Source organism: Salmo salar, chromosome 23 (assembly GCF_965601325.2).
Source record: "Salmo salar chromosome 23, fSalSal1, whole genome shotgun sequence".
Classification (NCBI taxonomy): Eukaryota; Metazoa; Chordata; class Actinopteri; order Salmoniformes; family Salmonidae; genus Salmo; species Salmo salar.
The window spans coordinates 14584657-14606178 of NC_138313.1; the positions used below are offsets into that span (position 1 = coordinate 14584657).

General features: G+C 42.6%; 1 protein-coding gene across 1 annotated transcript in view; it reads right to left on the reverse strand.

The window, feature by feature from the left end:
• The window catches only part of LOC106584199 (uncharacterized), a 42288-nt gene extending 34961 nt beyond the window's left edge, over positions 1-7327 (reverse strand). Inside the window, exon 1 of the mRNA XM_014169209.3 lies at positions 6906-7327. Coding sequence (XP_014024684.1) covers positions 6906-7046 — 141 coding nt within the window. The 5' untranslated portion in view covers positions 7047-7327. The remainder of the gene's footprint in view (positions 1-6905) is intronic.
• Between the last annotated feature and the right edge of the window lie 14195 nt (positions 7328-21522).

Consider the following 21522-nt stretch of genomic DNA (forward strand, 5'->3'; position numbering starts at 1 on the left):
ATTGCCAAGCCAGACAGTCTTTCCCGAGACATTGTGCTACACACAATTTAAACTTAGTCTTGAATAATGCATGCCAATATATACCAGAGATAAGGAACTGTTTAAAGCCTAAAGAATCAAACACTTCCTGGCGCATACGGAAATTAAAAAAGTTTATGAATTACTTTTTGCGTGGGTATCCAGTACACCAGTGCAGAAACACCAGATAGAGGCCAGAGGAAAGAGAACTCCTCTGGGTGAAAACAGCACATTCTCAAAGGGTCCTGATATGACAGAGAGAGAGAGAGAGAGAGACACACACACAGAGAGAGAAAGAAGAAGCGAGAGAGCCAGAGAGAAAAAGAAGAAGCGAGAGAGTCAGAGAAAGAGACAGAGAGAGAGAAAGAGAGAGAAGAAGCGAGAGAGCAGAAGCGAGTGAGAGAAGAAGCGAGAGAGAGAGAGCGAGTGAGAGAAGAAGCGAGAGAGAGAGAGAGAGAGAGAGAAGAAGCTAGCGAGAGAGAGAGAGAGAAGAAGCGAGAGAGAAAAAGCGAGAGTGAGAGAGAAAAAGCGAGAGAGCGAGAGAGAGAGAGAAAAAGCGAGAAAGCGAGAGAGAGAATAAGCAAGAGAGCGAGAGAGAGAAGAAGCGAGAGAGCGAGAGAGAGAAGAAGCGAGAGAGCCAGAGAAAGAGACAGAGAGAGAGAAAGAGAGAGAAGCGAGAGAGCAGAAGCGAGTGAGAGAAGAAGCGAAAGAGAGAGAGAGTGAGAGAAGAAGCGAGAGAGAGAGAAGAAGAGAGAGAAGAAGCGAGAGAGAAAAAGCGAGAGAGCGAGAGAAAAAGCGAGAGAGCGAGAGAGAGAGAGAGCGAGAGAGAAGAAGCGAGAGAGAGAGAGAAGAAGCGAGAGAACGATAGAGAGAGAAGAAGCGAGAGAGCGAGAGAGAGAAGAAGCGAGAGAGCGAAGAAGTGAGAGAGCGAGAGAGAGAAGAAGCGAGAAAGAGAGAAAGAAGCGAGAGAGAAGAAGCGAGAGAGCGAGGAAGCGAGAGAGAAGAAGCGAGAGAGCGAGCGAGAGAGAAGAAGCGAGAGAGCGAGAGAGAGAGAGAAGAAGTGAGAGAGAGAGAGAGAGAGAGAAGAAGTGAGAGAGAGAAGTACTCTGCACATGTACTCTACTGTATGCTTATTTTTATTGATCAATGTATGGTTTTTTTTAACCTTGGTTATTGTTGTTACTGTTGTCCCATTGACAATTTTGATTCTCATTTTTTTTCATATTGTAAATATCCAAAATAAGCTTTGAATTGAGAAGAAGTGAGAGAGCGAGTGCGAGAGAGAGAATCATGCCGTTTTGGGGTCTCTATTTTTTTTCACAGGACCTTGCAAATACACAGGTTCTATGGGCCTAATAGTAAAGACACGTCATTTAACTGTATTTTTTTGTTATTACCTTTTAATTTAACCAGTCATGATGTTTTCATCATATTGTCAAACAAATCAATTCAAAAAGTAGGCTACCTGAGTATAACACCTGAAAAGGTGCTGAGATTCGGGACTGTCCCGGGGTGACAAGTGCAACGACATTGATATCTTTTTTTTTAACATGAAACAGAGGTGGGGGTGTAAACATTGTATTAATGTTTACCACTGTAGCAGTACAAGTTGCATTTTAAACAAATAGGAGAATGGTTAAATTAGCATTATTTAGAGATACCCAATGTTTGACTTTTTTGAATTTAGGGGGTCTGAGACTGCCCTGGGTCCCCCGTAATTCGCACTCTGGCTGTAGATGAAAATGGACTCTTCATAGAGAGAGTAGAAAAGAGAGAGGCAGACAGAGATCTTCACATCTTCTGGGTAAAGTGAGAGAAGTCAAGCTTGTCCTTTAACTAACGTGCCTGTGGTCACACTGTATTACCGGACACACTAATGACGCGCATAGACCTCACAGAACCACATGATGACATATTAAGCTGTGTTCTTTCGCCACTGACACATACCAACCACATACCCACTCACTCAGTCTCTCTGACATACACAGACACGCTCTCTCTTTTTTTACCTCTCAGCTCCTGTCTCTATACTGTAGCTGTTTGCCACCCTTTACAACCTAATGATTTGCAGATTATATAGAATCTAAAATATGATCATCATACTGCAGATACAGTGCATTCGTAAAGTATTCAGACCCCTTGACTTTTTCCACATTTTGTTGTTACAGCCTTATTCTAAAATTGATTAAATTGTTTTGCTCCTCAATCTACACACAATACCCCATAATGAAAAAGCAATTAAAAAAAAAGAAAAACAGAAATACCTTATTGAAATATTACATTTACGTAAGTATTCAGACCCTTTACTCAGTACCTTGTTGAAGGACCTTTGACAGCGATTACAGCCTCGCGTCTTCTTGGGTGTGACGCAACAAGCTTGGGACAATCTGTATTTGGGGAGTTTCTCCCATTCTTCTCTGCAGATCCTCTCAAGCTCTGTCAGGTTGGATGGGTAGCTTTGCTGCACAGCTATTTTAGGTCTCTCCAGAGTTGTTCGATCGGGTTCAAATCCGGGCTCTGGCTGGTCCTCTCAAGGACATTCAGAGACTTGTCCCGAAGCCACTCCTGCGTTGTCTTGGCTGTGTGCTTAGGGTCGTTGTCCTGTTGGATGGTGAACCTTCGCCCCCCAGTCTGATGTCCTGAGCGCTCTGGAGCAGTTTCTCATCAAGGAACTCTGTACTTTGCTCCATTCATCTTTGCCTCGATCCTGACTAGTCTCCCAGTCCCTGACGCTGAAAAACATCCCCACAGCATGATGCTGCCACCACCATGCTTCATCGTAGGGCTGGTGCCAGGTTTCCTACAGACGTGGCGCTTGGCTTTCAGGCCAAAGAGTACAATCTTGGTTTCATCAGACCAGAGAATCTTGTTTCTCATGGTCTGAGAGTCTTTAGGTGCCTTTTGGAAAACTCCAAGCAGGCTGTCATGTGCTTTTTACTGAAGAGTGGCTTCCATCTGGCCACTCTACCATAAAGGCCTGATTGGTGGTGTGCTGCAGAGATTGTTGTCCTTCCGGAAGGTTCTCCTATCTCCACAGAATAACTCTAGAGCTCTGTCAGAGTGACCATCGGGTTCTTGGCCACCTCCCTGACCAAGACCCTTCTCCCCCGACTGCCCAGTTTGGCCGGGTGGCCAGCTCTAGGAAGAGTCTTGGTGGTTCCAAACTTCTTCCATTTAAGAATGATGGAGGCCACTGTGTGCTTGGAGACCTTCAATGTTGCAGAAATGTTTTGGTACGCTTCCCCAGATCTGTGCCTCGACACAATCCTCTCTCGGAGCTAAACTGACAATTCCTTCGACCTCGTGGCTTGGTTTTTGCACTGTCAACTGTGGGACCTTAAATAGACAGGTGTGTGCCGTTCCAAATAATGTCCAATCAATTACCACATGTGGACTCTAATCAAGTTGTAGAAACATCTCAAGGATGATCAATGGAATCAGGATTCACGTGAGCTCAATTTCAAGTCTCATAGCAAAGGGTCTGAATACTTATAAGGCAAACATTTCTAAAAACCTGTGGGGGGGTATTGTGTGTAGACTGCTGAGGACTTTTTTTTGTATAATCCATTTTAGAATAAGGCTGTAACGTAACAAAATGTGGAAAAAGTCAAGGAGTCTGAATACTTTCTGAAGGCACTGTACGTTTGTGTGTATGCGTGTGTCTGTACCTTTGTGTGTGTCTCTTCACAATCCCCACTGTTCCATAACGTGCATTTTTAGCTGTTTGTTTAGTCTGATTCTACTGCTTGCATCAGTTAGCTGATGTGGAACATAGAGCCATGATTACATGGAACTATATAGTACTGTGCTTCTCCCATAGTCTGTGGCATGTCTTGTGGGGTATGCATGGTTGTCCGAGCTGTGTGCTAGTATGTTAAACAGACAGCTCGGTGCATTCAGCATGTCAACACTTCTTACAAAAACAAGTAGGGATGAAGTCAATCTCTCCTCCACTTTGAGCCATTAGAGATTGACATGCATATCATTAATGTTAGTGCACCATGTACATTTAAGGGCCAGCCGTGCTGACCTGTTCTGAGCCAATTGTAATTTTCCGAAGTCCCTCTTTGTTGCACCTGACCACATGACTGAGCAGTAGTCCAGGTGCGACAAAACTAGGGCCTGTAGGACCTGCCTTGTTGATAGTGTTGTTAAGAAGGCAGAGCAGCACTTTTTTATGGATAGACTTTTCCCCATCTTAGCTACTGTTGTATAAACATGTTTTGACGATGACAGTTTACAATCCAGGGTTACTCCATGCAGTTTAGTTACTTCCTCAATTTCCACATTATTCATTACAAGATATAGTTGAGGTTCAGGGTTTAGTGAATGATTTTTCCCATATACAATGCTTTAAGTTTTTTAAATATTTAGTACTAACTTATTCCTTGCCACCCATTCTGAAACTAACTGCAGCTCTTTGCTAAGTGTTGCAGCCATTTCAGTCGCTGAAATAGTTGACGTGTATAGTGTTGAGTCATACGCATACATAGACACACTGGCTTTGAGTAAAGCCAGTGTGTCAATGTATGTGGATGACTCAACACGTCAGCTATTTCAGCGACTGAAATGGCTGCAACACTTAAGTAAAGTAAAGATAGTAAAGATTGAAAAAACTAAGGGGCCTAGACAGCTGCCCTGGGTAATTCCTGATTCTACCTGGATTATGTTGGAGAGGCTTCCATTAAAGAACACCCTCTGTAACAAGTTTTTCCAGCAGCAGACTATGATCGATAATGTCGAAAGCCGCACTGAAGTCTAACAAAACAGCCCCACAATCTTTTAATCATCAATTTCTCTCATCCAATCATCAGTCATTTTGTGTAAGTGCTGTGGTTGTTGAATGACCTTCACTATAAGCGTGCTGAAAGACTTGTCAATTTGTTTACTGTAAAATAGGATTGTATCTGGTCAAACAGAGTTGGTTACAGGCTGATTGGTCGGCTATACTATTCTTAGGTAGCGGAATTACTTTTCCTTCCCTCCAGGCCTGAGCACACACACTTTCTAGTAGGCTTAAATTGAAGATATGGCAAATAGGAGTGGCAATATCGTCCGCTATTATCAACAGTAATTTTCCATCCAAGTTGTCAGACCCGTGAGTCTGAGTCAGGCTTAAAAGTGGCGGTATTCCGACAACTCTCCATTTGACATCAATCAATGATTTACTCAAGTTGTGCACACTTACTACCTCTGAATTGGACACAATGTCTTTGTCATGGTTTTGATCCTAACCAGATCTGTAGCTGCACCATGAAAGCAGACCCTTTTTTTCAGATCTCTCTGAGAGAAAGCTGTCTGTAACTAAATGCAGCCACTGCCACCCTCAGATCACATGGACATAGTTCAGATGAGAGATGGCCAGGTCTTCTTTCCAAGGCCTGTGACATGATCAATCAAACATATCACAGTCTACCCAGCACGTTGTCTCGCCTGGCAGTTTGGGCCTAGTTGTCTTTCCAACATGGTCTCAGAGCATTTTGTATTATTCTGTACATAAATCTGAGAAACTCCATTTAGTATGATGTGTTACATATTGTATGGTATGTATTACTTTGTGGTTGTCCATCACCTATTTCGTATGATATGTTACGAATTCAAATTCATATTATACACTACATGAACAAAAGTATGTGAACACCTGCTCGTCAAACATCTCATTCCAAAATCATGGGCATTAATATGGAGTTGGTCCCCCATTTGCTGTTTTACCAGCCTCCACTCTTCTGGGAAGGCTTTCCACTAAATGTTGTAACATTGCTGCGGGCACTTGCTTCCATTCAGCCACAAGAGAATTAGTGAAGTTGGGCACTGATGAGGGGGCGATTAGGCTTGGCTCGCCGTCGGCGTTCCAATTCATTCAAAAGGTGTTTGATGGGGTTGAGGTCAGGGCTCTGTGCAGGCCAGTCAAGTTCTTCCACACAGATCGACAAACCATTTCTGTGTGGAGCTCGCTTTGTGCTGAAACAGGAAAGGGCCTTCCCCAAACTGTTACCACAAAGTTAGAAGCACAGAATCATCTAGAGTGTCATTGTACATCCATTTTATATGCCAACCCAACCACCCTCTTTTCATTTTTGCCTTATATAAACATCTGCCTTATGTAACCATACCAAATGTAACATATCATACTAAGTGGAGTATCTCGGATTTACGTACAGAATAATACAAAAGGTTCTGGGACCAGGTTGGTCTTTCCTAGCCATTAGGGCCTAGAATCGTATAAATTGATCCTGCAAACCAGAGAGCTCCCAATCCAGCATAGTCCTGGATTTTAAAGCATGCTCAATTGAGAATCTTCATTGAAAGAAATTTTTTGTCCAAAACTAGGCTTATTCTGTGTACAGGATACCGGTTCTAAGTCTCTTTCATGTAACGACAAAGACTACAAACTATCACTGTCTTTACATGTCAAGCCATTTGAGTATGCATTTCAAAGTCGCTATGGATTAACATGTCTGTTAAGGTGATAATGTGTCATCTTTCAAGACATTACTTCCGCCTACAGGTCAACTGGTACTCTCAATTTCTCTCTCTCTCTATCCTCTACCATCTCTACCAATTATGACAGGATGATGAAAAACATCAAAACATCCTGTGTAGAATTTGCTTCACTAACAAAAATGTCCAAATCTGATGAGTCAAAAGGCGAACAGAAACTCACCTCCGCAAAACGATTCTACCAGTCACACCTGCACTACCTGAGCATGCACAAAGCCCTGCAATCATGTACCCTTTTTACTCTATCATGCTGACCTAAACTATACTATTTGATTTTTACATGGTCCTCCAGCAACAATAGTGGATGCATAAACCAGCCAGCACAGTACACTTTGGCTCAGCTCAGTAGTATGAATGAACCCATTAAGACAGTAAACTACTAGTACCTGTATGTCTGGGGAGGGTGTTTCCCTGCCCCTCTTCCTCTTGTAGGTGAATAAATTCCAGATCTGTTGCCATAGGAATGATGCCACCAGACACACGCTGCCTACTATCCAAATATCCTTATCTTTCAGAAAGTTCTCCATGGTAACTACTGGTGGTTTTAGATCTCAGAGTCACTGCCCTTCCTCTTCCTCCTGCTCCTCTTTTTAGTCTCAGCTCAGGGCTGGATTATTTCAATCTGTCGCTCTCTTGTCGACGGCGGCGATCGGGTCTCGTGGGGCGATCGGCAGCGGGTTGGGGTTGTTGACATGGGCACCACAGTGGGCGCCAGCAGTTACGAAATAGTGAGGCCTATCTTTCTGTCTCTCTCTGACTGATCTGATCGCACTGTTATTCAGACACTCCCCCCCACACTCCTCTCAGAACGACAGGCATGTCTCTGTCCAGTCACGCTGTGCCAACCCCCCCCCCCCCATTGACCATGTTCCCCTGACCCCCGACCCTCCACCCCGCCTGCCAAGGGACCTAAAAGGAGAGAACATGCTGTCTCAGAGACGAGAGGGGGACAGGTGTGTGTGTGTGCTACCGTTGGCTCTGTCCCAAATGGCACCCTATTCCCTGTAGAGTGCATTACTTTTGATCAGAGCCCTTTGGGTGCCATTTGGGACACAACTCATGCCTGGTATCCTTTAACTTCGTCCACAGCACTTCATGCCTGCAGAGTATATTCTCCATACTCTTGCCTACATCCACAAGGCACTAACTATTTCTGTTGTTGTGGAGTCGCTTGCTCCTCACCTCTATATCTTTCTCTCCCTCTCTCGCACACGCACACACAAGCTACATACTCATATGCTCCTGTGTGGGCAAGGTGCTAAGTACATATCTGTTGTGCACCTCTCTCTCTCTCTCTCTCACTGACACACACGCTCAGACAACACATACAGTGCCTTCAGAAAGTATTCATACACCTTGACGGACGTATTCCACATTTTGTTGTGTTAATCCCTGAATTAAAAATGTATTAAATATACTGTAGTCCAAAAAACATAAATAGGACAGCACTCTTCAGCGTGCAAGGCAATGACAATCAATGTCACAACATTTCAATTTAAGTTTATTTATAGGAGTGGTGTCCGATTTCTGTTCTATAGTTTCTGCTCTGACCTGCACTGTCAACTGTGGGACCTTATATAGATAGGCGTGTTTCTTTCTAAATCATGTCAAAGCAATTGAATTGGTCACAGGTGGACTCCAATCAAGTTGTAGTGACATCAAGGATGATCAAAGGAAATTGGATGCACATGAGCTCAATTTGGAGTGTCACGGCAAAGGGGTGCAAGATTGATTGTCTATTGAACAATAGCAAGGGGGGGAATACTTGTGTAAATAAAATAATACAAAATTATTATCTGCATTGTTGGTTAAGGGCTTGTAATTAAGCATTTCACGGAAAGGGCTATACCTGTTGTATTTGGCGATTATATCAAATTTGATATTTCTGTATATAATTTTCAATCAATTTGCAAAAATGTCTAAAAACATGTTTTCACTTTGTCATTATGGGGTATGAATTCAGGCTGTGAAACAACAAAATGTGGAATTAGTGAAGGTGTATGAATACTTTCTGAAGGCACTGTTAAAAAATGGTAGGTAAAGCGATGACTTGGGGGACTGCATATTGAGACAGGTCCACTGTCACTGATATCGCCACCTTATCTGGACTGCGGTCTCTGGCACCTATCTGTCTGACCAGAGGGGTTGATTTATGGTCGACCGTGCGACGCCACCTCTACACACTGTGAACCAAATCCCAGCAGTGTTCGAAACCTGGTCTCCTGGACCTTTAACAGGCAACAGCAGGTGGGGTAGCATAGAGCATGTGTGCTCCCCAAATGGCATCCTATTTCCTATATAGTGCACTATTCCCTGTGGGTCCTGGTCAAAAGTAGTGCACTATATAGGGAATAGGGTTCCATTTGAGATGTAACCAGGGGTTAGAGAGCAATACCTCTTAGATGTATACTTGAAAATAATCTGACCTCAGTAAGGAACAGTGGCTTCATTTTTCAAAGGTGCGTGTGTACAAAAAATACTCTAAACCTAGCATGTGCCAGTTTTCCCACAAAGGTTGGCATTTATAAATGTTGAACTTGATGGGAAAGTGTCTCCATCTCAGGTCATGCATATGCACAACTTCTAGTGCTTGATCAACTGTATTACAAGCATATTGTTCTTTGGCGGAAATGGAGGTGTTTGATGCATGGGAACAAATATTAGGCAACCATTTATCCAGTGCTCGTTCAATAGCCAACCATGCTTGAAAGTAAATAGACTGCTACGGAGGGCACAGTCATTTATCTCATAGGCCTAATATTACTGTAGAGCTATAGCCGCGGAACGACTGTAGTTTGGGGGTGGAGGGGGCTGTGATTTTTGGGGGGATTTTTCTCCAAAATGCTATTTGGAGAAGAGCAAAAACAAACAAAAATGACCACAGACATTAAGTATCACTGCAATATTAGGTTTATATTAGGTTCAAAGGTCTGCGGAATGGCGTGTAAAATGTACTACTCAACCTCATCATACATAGGCTACATTGACTCATTTACTTGTGGAACAGGCATACAGTGCAACACGAAATAGATGCATAAAACACGCTATCAAGGCCGACTTCAAACACCAACATCAATGTGAAAGTAACCAGAGCATAACACAGCTGACTGTGATTGCAAACTGTGCCAGATAAATCCTACACATGCATTAAAATAAAAAGGCATACATCAAAGGACATACTAAGGCCTACAATTGACAAGGACAAATAAAGACAAACAAATCCGACCAAGGAATTAAGAAAATCATGAAAGACAAAAGTAAAATCTACACATTAAGGCCTTACCTGTGATTCAGCACCGCATCGGTACAGGTAGGCATAGTGGAGCTCTGTGGCGTGTTGCTGAATGAACAGCGTCTCTGTCTTGTAGCCAGCTACAATTATTCCTTTAGTGGGCAGTTAGACATTTTTTGGGGCACATTTGAGTAGCCTACAATGCTTATATGAACATCATAACTGGCATGCAGATCTTTAGAAATGGTAGGATCAATTATAAATTGGTACTCGTGAAAAAGGTTACAGAACCCCTGCAATAGGCTGTACTTGTGGAACAGCACATGAAGTATAATATGACAGTGTAATTGTGTTGTGCGCTTCCCACCAACATTGTTGCTCTGTATTCAGAGATGTTCCTTATAATGTTTTTCATTTGCCTGTCTACAGTACATTATTCACCAGAGAAATGAAACATTCTGATAATATTGAAGCATTGCATCAACAAGGTGACTCTGAGAGTATTGAAATATTGTATCAACAACAAACAAGGCGGCTCTGAGAATATTGAAAAATGGTCTATCAACAAGAAGGTTTCAATATACTAATATTGCAACATTGCAGCCACCCTAAAAAATCAGTTTGTCTCTGTCTGATATGAATGTAGTAATATAGACACATACATACATATATAGTACCAGTGAAAAGTTTGGACACACCTACTCATTCAAGGGTTTCTCTTTATTTTTTAAAATTTTCTACATTGTAGAATAATAGTGAAGACATGAAAACTATGAAATAACACATATGGAATCATGCAGCTTTTCCAACAGTCTTGAAGGAGTTCCCACATATCCTGAGCACCTGTTGGCTGCTTTTCCTTCACTCTGCGGTCCAACTCATCCCAAACCATCTCAATTGGGTTGAGGTCGGGTGATTGTGGAGGGTATGACGCTACAAGCTTGGCTCACCTGTATTTGGGGAGTTTCTCTGCAGATCCTCTCAAGCTCTGTCAGGTTGGATGGGGAGCGTCGCTGCACATCTATTTTCAGGTCTCTCCAAAGATGTTCGATCAGGTTCAAGTCCAGGCTCTGGCTGGGCCGCTCAAGGACATTCAGAGACTTGTTCCAAAGCCACTCCTGCGTTGTCTTGGCTGTGTGCTTAGGGTCAGTGTTATGTTGGAAGGTAAACCTTCACCCCAGGCTGAGGTCCTGAGTGCTCTGGAGCAGTTTTTCATCAAGGATCTCTCTGTACTTTGCTCCGTTCATCTTTCCCTCGATCCTGACTAGTCTCCCAGTGCCTACCGCTGAAAAACATCCCCACAGCATGATGTTGCCGCCACCATGCCTCACCGTAGGGATGGTGCCAGGTTTCCTCCAGATGTGATGCTTGGCATTCAGGCCAAAGAGTTCAATCTTGGTTTCATCAGACCAGCAAATCTTGTTTCTCATGGTCTTTTGGTGCCTTTTGGCAAACTCCAAGTGGGCTGTAATGTGCCTTTTACTGAGGAGTGACTTCTGTCTAGCCACTCTACCATGCTGCAGAGATGTTTGAGCATCTGGAATGTTCGCCCATCTCGACAGAGGAACTCTGGAGCTCTATCAGAGTGACCATCAGGTTCTTGGTCACTTCCCTGACCAAGGCTCTTCTCCCTCAATTGCTCAGTTTGGGCGAGCGGCCAGCTCTAGGAAGTGTCTTGGTGGTTCCAAACTTCATCCATTTAAGAATGATGGAGGCCACTGTGTTCTTGGGGACCTCCACACAATCCTGTCTCAGAGCTCTACAAACAATTCATTCAACCTCGTGGCTTGGTTTTTGCTCTGACATGCACTGTCAACTGTGGGACCTTATATATAAACAGGTGTGTGCCTTGTGAATCATGTCCAATCAATTGAATTGACCACAGGTTCACTCCAATCAAGTTGTAGAAACATCTTAAGGATGATCAGTGGAAACAGGATGCACCTGAGCTCAATTTCGAGACTCATTGGTATTTCATAAGGTATTTCTGTTTTTTGTTTTTTTATAAATTAGCAAAAAATTCTAAAAACCTGTTTTTGCTTTGTCGTTATGGGGTACTGTGTGTAAATTGATGAAGAAAAAACTATTATTTAATCAATTTTAGAATAAGGCTGTAATGTAACAGAATGTTGAAAAGGTGAAAGGGTCTGAATATTTTCTGAATGCACTGTATCTATGATACATTTCTGGGATGTTTTATTTCAGCTCATGAAACATGGGACATGTAAAGTACTTAAGTAAAAATACTTTAAAGTACTACTTAAGTAGTTTTTGGGGGGTATCTGTTCTTTACTTTACTACTTACATTTTTGACATCTTTTGCTTTTACTCCACTACATTCCTAAAGAAAATAATTTACTTTTTACTCCAAACATTTTCCCTGACACCAAAAAGTACTAGTTACATTTCAAATGCTCAGGCAGGACAGTAATATGGTCCAATTCACGCACCTATCAATATAACGCGTTGTCATCCCTACTGTCTCTGATCTGGCGGACTCACTAAACACAAATACTGTGTTTGTAAATTATGTCTGAGTGTTGGAGTGTGCCCCTGGCTGACCGTAAATTAAAAAAATTGTGCCGTCTGGTTTGCTTAATATAAGGAATTTTATGTATAGTATTTACTTTAACTTTACTTTTACTCAAGTATGACAATTGAGTAAAAAAACGAATAATGCAAGCAGAGTAGAATTAAGCTGATACCCGCTGAAATCCAGAAAAGAGCTGTTAAATTCTACAACCATCTAAAAGGAAGCGATTCCCAAACCTTCCTTAACAAAGCCATCACCAACAGAAGAGCCCCCTAAGCAAACTGGTCCTGGGGCTCTGTTCACAAACACAAACAGACCCCACAGAGCCCAAGGACAGCAACAAAATTAGACCCAACCAAATCATGAGAAATGAAAAATAGAATTACTTGACACATTGGAAAGAATTTACAAAAAACAGAGCAAACTAGAATGCTATTTGGCCCTAAACAGAGACGACACAGTGGCAGAATACCTGATCACCATGACTGACACAAAATTAAGGAAATATAATGTACAGATTCAGTGAGCATAGCCTTTCTATTGAGAATGACCGCCAAATGCAGACCTGGCTCTCAAGAGAAGACAGGCTATGTGCACACTGCCCACAAAATAAGGTGGAAACTGAGCTGCACTTCCTAACCTCCTGCCAAATGTATGACCATATTAGAGACACATATTTCCCTCAGATTACACAGACCCACAAAGAATTCCAAAACCAATCCAATTTTGATAAAATTCCATATCTATTCATGAAATACCACAGTGTGCAATCACAGCAGTGAGATTTGTGACCTGTTGCCACAAGAAAAGGGCAACCAGTGAATAACAAACACCATTGTAAAGACAACCTTTATTTATGTTTATTTATTTTTCCTTTTGTACATCAATACAACACTGTATATAGACATAATATGACATTTTAAATGTCATTAATTCTTTTGGAGCTTTAGTAAATGGAATGTTTACTGTTTATTTCACTTTTGTTTATTATCTATTTCACTTGCTTTGGCAAATGTAAACATATGTTTCCCATGCCAAGAGAGAGAGAGAGAGAGAGAGAGAGAGAGAGAGAGAGAGAGAGAGAGAGAGAGAGAGAGAGAGAGAGAGAGAGAGAGAGAGAGAGAGAGAGAGAGAGAGAGAGAGAGAGAGAGAGAGAGAGAGAGAGAGAGAGAGAGAGAGAGGTCTGATTTAAATAGCCAGGAATCTTGAGTTACACTTACATGCAGCCCAGAGTCTAATTGGAACCTTTCCTTGGGCTCTCATTGGCTGTTGCTTGGGCAAATAGTGGTATAAATAGAAAATGAAAGCAGAGCACAGTTCATTTGCTGCTCAGCCTGCTGTGGTGCACAAACAGCTATTTTGTAAGGAGATTTTACTTGAAATGATCTTGATAATTTTGCCTACTTTAGTTGTACACACTGACAAAAATACATCGCTGTGACGAGACCACTTCGTTTGGATATCTGACCTCCTTATGGGACTTATGTGCCCATAAGTCCACACACTTATGGGCACAAGTAAAAAAAATCAACACAGATACAGTATAGCGAAAAAACAATTATGGCATGTTCAGTAGCAGCACATTACTGTGGCTTTCTGGTTAACTATTGTGAAATATCCCTACATTTTACTCAGTCCCTAGACACCACCTTGTGGCTCTAAATAGTTATATGCTGGATTCAGTGCCGTCCTCACCATAGTTCCACTGCAGCTTGTGAGAGGGGCTCTCAATGCAGATTCACAGAGCCATAGCCTCCACTAGTGTTAGAAGTGAGGTATTACATCAGCCTGTGTGTGCTGTGTTGCGTGTTCGGCCTGTTCCACATAGCGAACGTTCATGTAAACTTGTGAGATCAGGCAGCTTGCGAGGCTAGAATAGATCCTGCTACGTCCCAAATTGGTCCATATTCACTACTTTTGACCAGGACCAATAGGGTGCCATTTGGGATGCTTATTTAAAGCAGCTGGGATCCTACGTAAAACAAGCTGGTGATACTGATGGTTGTGTAAACGTAGGTCTTAAAAAATAAATGAAGGAGAGACGCACACTCTAGGAGCTCAGATGAAAAAATGTTAGGTCCAACGTTTCGACAGACAAGCTGTCTTCATCAGGGTAAATATAGCTGCCATTTTTCACCAACAGAGGGCAGTACAACACCACAGTAAGAAAGCACATGTGCCTGTACAGTACAGAATACATAGAGAAATAAATGCACACCAGTGGAGGCTGCTGAGGGGAGGACAGCTCAAAATAATGACTGGAACAGAGAGAATTAAATGGCATCAAACACATGGAAACCATGTGTTTGATATATTTGATACCATTCCACCTATTCAGCTCCAGCTATTACAACACGCCCGTCCTCCCCAACTAAGGTGCCACCAACTTCCTGTGATGCACACATACACAGAAAAACACACACACACAAACAAACACATACATAACCGCAGGCTAAAAACAATGCTCTGAATAGGAGAGTGAACACACGGTTTAATGCTTGTCCTCAACAGGGCCACTTTAAGGCTGTATTGGTGGTGAGGGTGTAAAGATAGGGGTAATAGTCCCAGTGGTTTTGGCAGAAATCCTTTGATTGGCCGTAGGGCCAGACAGATTACCAGGACGTGTACTCCGAGCATGCGCTAACCAACTGGCAACTGTCTTCACTGAAATTTTCAACCTGTCTCTGACTGAGTCTGTAATACCAACATGTTTTAAGCAGACCAACATAGTCCCTGTGCCCAATAACACTAAGGTAACCTGCCTGAATGTCTGTAGCCATAAAGTGCTTTGAAAGGCTGGTAATGGCTCACATCATCACCATTATCCCAGAAACCCTAGACCCACTCCAATTTGCATACCACCCCAACAGACCCACAGATGATGCATTCTGTATTGCACTCCTCACTGCCGATTACAACCTGGACAAAGGAACACCTATGTGAAAATGCTATTATTAATTAACTACACTCAGCGTTCAACACCATAGTGCCCTCAAAGCTCATCACTAAGCTAAGGACCCTGGGACTAAACACCTCCTTCTGACAGGCCGCCCCCCCCCCCCCCCCCCCCCAGGTGGTAAGGGTAGGCAACAACACATCCGCCATGCTGATCCTCAACACAGGGCCCCCTCAGGGGTGCGTGCTCAGTCCCCTCCTGTACTCCCTGTTCACTCATGAATGCATGGCCAGGCATGACTCCAACACCATCATTAAGTTTGCCGATGACACAACAGTGGTAGGCCTGATCACCGACAACGATGAGACAGCCTATAGGGGGGATGTCAGAGACCTGGCCGTGTGGTGCCAGGACAACAAGCTCTCCCTCAACATGATCAAGACAAAGGAGATGATTGTGGACTACAGGAAAAGGAGGACCGAGCACCCCCCAATCTCATTGACGAGGCTGTAGTGGAGCATGTTGAGAGCTTCAAGTTCCTTGGTGTCCACATCCCCAACAAACTATCATGGTCCAAACACACCAACACGGTCGTGAAGAGGGCACGACAAAGCCTATTCCCCCCCAGGAGACTCACAAGATTTGTCATGGGTCCTCAGATCCTCAAAAATGTATACATCTGCACCATCGAGAGCATCCTGACTGGTTGCATCACTGCCTGGTATGGCAACTGCTTGGCCTCCGACCACAAAGCACTACAGAGGGTAGTGTGTATGGCCCAGTACATCACTGGGGCCAAGCTTCCGGCCATCCAGGACCTCTATACCAGGCAGTGTAAGAGGAAGGCCCTAAAAATTGTTGAAGACTCCAGCCACCCTAGTCATAGACTGTTCTCTCTGCTACCACACGGCAAGTGGTAACAGAGCGCCATGTCTAGGTCCAACAGACTTAACAGCTTTTACCCCCAAGCCATATGACGCCTGAACAGCTAGTCAAATGGCTACCCAGACTATTTGCATTGCGCCCCCCCTCCACCCCCCCACCCCACCCTTATACTCTGCTGCTACTCTCTGTTTATTATCTATGCATAGTCACTTTAACTCTACCTACATGTACATATTACCTCGACTAACCGGTGCCCCTGCACATTGACTCTGTACCGGTACCCCATTTATATAGCCTCGTTATTGTTATTTTACTGATGCTCTTTAATTATTTGTTACTATTATTTTTTTTTATTTTACTCATCTATTTTTGACTTTTTTCTTAAAACTGCATTGTTGGTTAACTTCTTCGGCATACAAGGCAGTGTTCGGAATTTCGGATGATTAACGTGCCCAAAGTAAAATGCCTGTTACTCAATCCCAGGAGCTAGGATATGCATATAATTGGTAGCATTGGATAGGAAATACTCTGACGTTTCTAAAACTGTTACAATAATATCTGTGAGTATAAAATAACTGATATGGCAGGCAAAAACCCGATGAAAATCCATCCAGGATTTTAATTTTTTGAGGTCACAGGCCATTTCAATGCTAGCCTATGGGATATACAAATAGATAGGACCCAGATTGCAGTTCCTATGGCTTCCACCAGATGTCAACAGTCTTTAGACAGGGTTTCAGGCTTGTTTCTTGAAAAATGAACAAGTAGTTGTAGTTTTTCCAAGGTGTCTCTCATTAGAAAAGTAGTCTTGTTGGCGCGTGAATGAGGTGCGCGCTCTTATTTATCTTTCCTATTGAACATACTATTCTCTGTCTTAAATATTATTGTTTATTTTGATATTAGAGTACCTGAGGATTAATTAGAAACATCGTTTGACTTGTTTGGACGAACTTTACCAGTAGCTTTTTGGATTTGTTTGTATGCAAGTTGAACGAGTGGATTACTGAGATCATTGGCGTCAACTTAACTGACTTTTTTGGATATAAAGAAAGACTTTATTGAACAAAACGACCATTCATTGTGTAGCTGGGACCCTTGGGATTGAAAACAGAGGAAGATCTTGAAAGGTAAGTGATTTCTGATCCTCAGATAATCGCATGGTATGCTTTCGCCGTAAAGCCTTTTTGAAATCTGACAACGCGGTTGAATTAACAAGAAGTTAGGCTTTTAAATGATGCAAGACACTTGTATTTTCATGAATGTTTAATATTGCGATTTTTGTATTTTGAATTTCGCGCTCTGCAATTTCAACGGATGTTGTCGTAGGTGTCCCGCTAGCGGTTTCACTGTAAGGTCTACACCTGTTGTATTTGGCGCATGTGACAAATAACATTTGATTTGATTTAGTAGGAAACAACTTTGCCAACATTATCATGTCATCAAATGTACTTTAAACAGATGGAAATGTTACAGTATCATGAGCTATGTTGTTGATGTAAATTGAGAAGAGCGTGGGGCCTAGGATCGAGCCTTGGGGTACTCCCTTGGTGACAGGCAGTGGCTGAGACAGCAGATCTGATACACTGCACTCTTTGAGAGAGGTAGTTAGCAAACCAGGCCAAAGACCCCTCAGAGACACCAATACTCCTTAGCCGGCCCACAAGAATGGAATGCTCCACCGTATCAAAAGCCTTGGCCAAGTCAATAAAAATAGCAGCACAACATTACTTAGAATCAAGGGTGATGATGACATCATTGAGGACCTTTAAGGATGCAGTGACACATTCTTAACCTGAGCGGAAACCAGATTGCATACCAGAGAGAATACTATAGACATCAAGAAAGCCGATCAGTTCATTATTGACACATTTTTTCCAACACTTTTGATTAACAGGGCAAAATAGAAATAGGCATATCACAGTTAGGATCAGCTTGATCTCCCCCTTTAAATAAAGAACGAACCATGGCTGCCTTCAAAGCAATGGAAACCTCCCCAGAGAGGAGAGACTCTCAAAAGGTCAATCGATAGGCTTGGCGATGATAGGGGCAGCAACCTTAAAGAAGAAAGGGTCTAACCATCTGACCAAGATGTCTTTTGGGGGTCAAGTTTAAGGAGCTCCTTTAGCACCTCAGACTCAGTGACCGCCTGCAGGGCGAAACTTTGTTATGGGCCAGGGGGAAAAGAGGGAGGAGCATCGGGGCTAGAAGCATTAGAAGAGGTGGGAGATGAGGAAATGTTAGATGGGCAAGGTGGCATGGCTGAGTCAAATAGGAATGCTGACATAATGAAGTGGTGATTAAAGAGCTCAGCTATGTGCTTCTTGTCAGTAACAACCACATCATCAATATTACAGTGACTTGCAAAAGTTTTCACCCCCTTAGCATTTTTCCAATTTTGTTGCCTTACAACCTGGAATTAAAATAGATTTTTGGGGGGTTTGTATCATTTGATTTACACAACATGCCTACCACTTTGAAGATGCAAAATACTTTTTCTTGTGAAACAAACAAGAAATAAGACAAAAAAACGGAATATTCACACCCCCAAAGTTAATACTTTGTAGAGCCACCTTTTGCAGCAATTACAGCTGCAAGTCTCTTGGGGTATGTCTCTATAAGCTTAGCCACTGGGATTTTTGCCCATTCTTCAAGGCAAAACTGCTCCAGCTCCTTCAAGTTGGATGGGTTCCGCTGGTGCACAGCAATCTTTAAGTCATACCGCAGATTCTCAATTGGATTGAGGTCTGGGCATTAACTAGGCCATTCCAAAACATTTAAATGTTTCCCCTTAAACCGCTCGAGTGTTGCTTTAGTAGTATGCTTAGGGTCATTGTCCTGCTGGAAGGTTAACCTCCGTCCCAGTCTCAAATATTTGGAAGACTGAAACAGAATTTCCCTGTATTTAGCGCATCCATCATTCCTTCAATTCTGACCAGTTTCCCAGTCCCTGCCGATGAAAATCATGCCCACAGCAATACCGTGCTTCACAGTGGGGATGGATTTCTCGGGGTGATGAGAGGTGCTGGGTTTGTGCCAGACATAGTGTTTTCCTTGATGGCCAAAAAGCTCAATTTTAGTCTCATCTGACCCTAGTACCTTCTTCCATTTGTTTGGGGAGTCTCCCATATGCCTTTTGGCAAACACCAAACATGTTCGCAAATCTTTTTTCTGGCCACTCTTCCGTAAGGCCCAGCTCTGTGGAGTGTACGGCTCAAAGTGGTCCTATGGACAGATTGCAATTTCATCAGGCAACATGAATGTAAAGCCGGCGAGAGGTGGTTAGAATAGGATGGGAGAACAAAAGTCTGTGTTACTATAGAGAGTCAGATTCCCGAGTGTGGGAACAAACATAGTCTGTCCCATGGTTGGGTAACAAAGAAAGTTCATAGTCAACAAAGCATGTAGGAGTCAAAAAGCAAATAGAAAAATATCAAAATGCACAATAATTTTTTTAATATATAACAACTTGGCCATTGTGAGTTCAGAGTCCCTCGCCCCAACATTGCGTACGTGCTGGAGCCGAGCGAAAGCTCGGGAGAGAGGGGGGAGTGTGGCAGAGGTACCTGTAGCAGACAGGGGGAGACAGGCCAGGGCAGATGGTTAACAGATCACCAGGTGGAATCCAAGCAGCAGTGCAGCAGGCAACGGGAGTAGGTGTCACACCCTCTTGGGAGAAGCTTTCATTTCTGGAGGTAGATTTCTTGTAGAAGATGGCAGTGGATGGTCTCTGAACAGCGGGAGGGGACTTCAAAGATCTCTGGATTTTGGTGGAGCAGGCTGCGAGAAACTCCTGCCACTTGTTGGGCCCAAAGGCATCGACACCTCTCACTTCACACCTCAGTGCTAATTGAAGTTGTATCTGGTCTGTCCTAGCAAGCTTGGAAGCCTTAAAAGGATCTGACCCTATTTTTAAATTTTTGCCTAAAATGACATACCCAAATCTAACTACCTGTAGCTCAGGACCTGAAGCAAGGATATCTATATTCTTGATACCATTTGAAAGGAAACACTTTGACGTTTGTGGAAATTAATGTAGGATAATGTAAGACATTAGATCTGGTGAAAGATAATACAAAGAAAAAAACAAAAAAAAATGTCATCATCTTTGAAATGCAAGAGAAAGGCCATAATGTATTATTTCAGGTTAGGTACAAATTAGCAGTGTATGTGCAAAGTTTTGGACTGATCCAATGAATCATTGCATTTATTTTCAAAATGTTGTATCAAGTCTGCCCAAATGTGCCTAATTGGTTTATTGATACATTTTCAAGTTAATAAATATGCAATCTCCTAAAACGATAGCATGGTATTATTTCACTATCATAACTAGATTAACAGTTAGATTAACACAAATTTAAGCTTTCTGCCCATATAAGATATGTCTATGTCCTGGAAAGTTTTCTTGTTACTTACAACCTCATGCTATACACATTAGCCTACATTAGCTCAACCGTCCCGCGCGGGGGAGGGGGGGCACACCGATCCCGTAGAGGTTAACTCAGCATTCAGACCCCATAAAGTAAAATATATAATTGTGATGTACTTTATTTTTCATTTTTTCATTTTTCTTCTTGTCTTTCAAAATAGTATCAGACCAAACACTACTCATTCAGTTCCTAATTTAACAGCAATAATCATAATAGGCAGCCATAGCCTATATACAGTTGAAGTCGGAAGTTTACATCCACCCTAGCCAAATACATTTAAACTCAGTTTTTCACAATTCCTGACATTTAATCCTAGTAAAACATCCCTGTCTTAGGTCAGTTAGGATCACCACTTTATTTTAAGAATTTGAAATGTCAGAATAATTGTAGAGAGAATTATTTATTTCAGCTATTATTTTTTTCATCACATTCCCAGTGGGTCAGAAGTTTACATACACTCAATTAGTATTTGGTTGCATTGCCTTTAAATTGTTTAATTTGGGTCAAACGTTTCGGGTAGCCTTCCACAAGCTTCCCACAATGAGTTGGGTGAATTTTGGCCCATTCCTCCTGACAGAGCTGGTGTAACAGTCAGGTTTGTAGGCCTCCTTGCTTACACACACTTTTCAGTTCTGCCCACACATTTTCTATGGGATTGAGGTCAGGGCTTTGTGATGGCCACTCCAATACCTTGACTTTGTTGTCCTTAAGCCATTTTGCCACAACTTTGGAAGTATGCTTGGGGTCATTGTCCATTTGGAAGACCCATTTGCGACCAAGCTTTAACTTCCTGACTGATGTCTTGAGATGTTGCTTCAATATATCCACATAATTTCCGTCCTCATGTTGCCATCTATTTTGTGAAGTGCACCAGGCCCTCCTGCAGCAAAGCAGCCACACAACATAATGCTGCGTCCCCGTGCTTCACGGTTGGGATGGTGTTCTTTGGCTTCCAAGCCTCCCCCTTTTTCCTCCAAACATAACGATGGTCATTATGGCCAAACAGTTCTATTTTTGTTTCATCAGACCA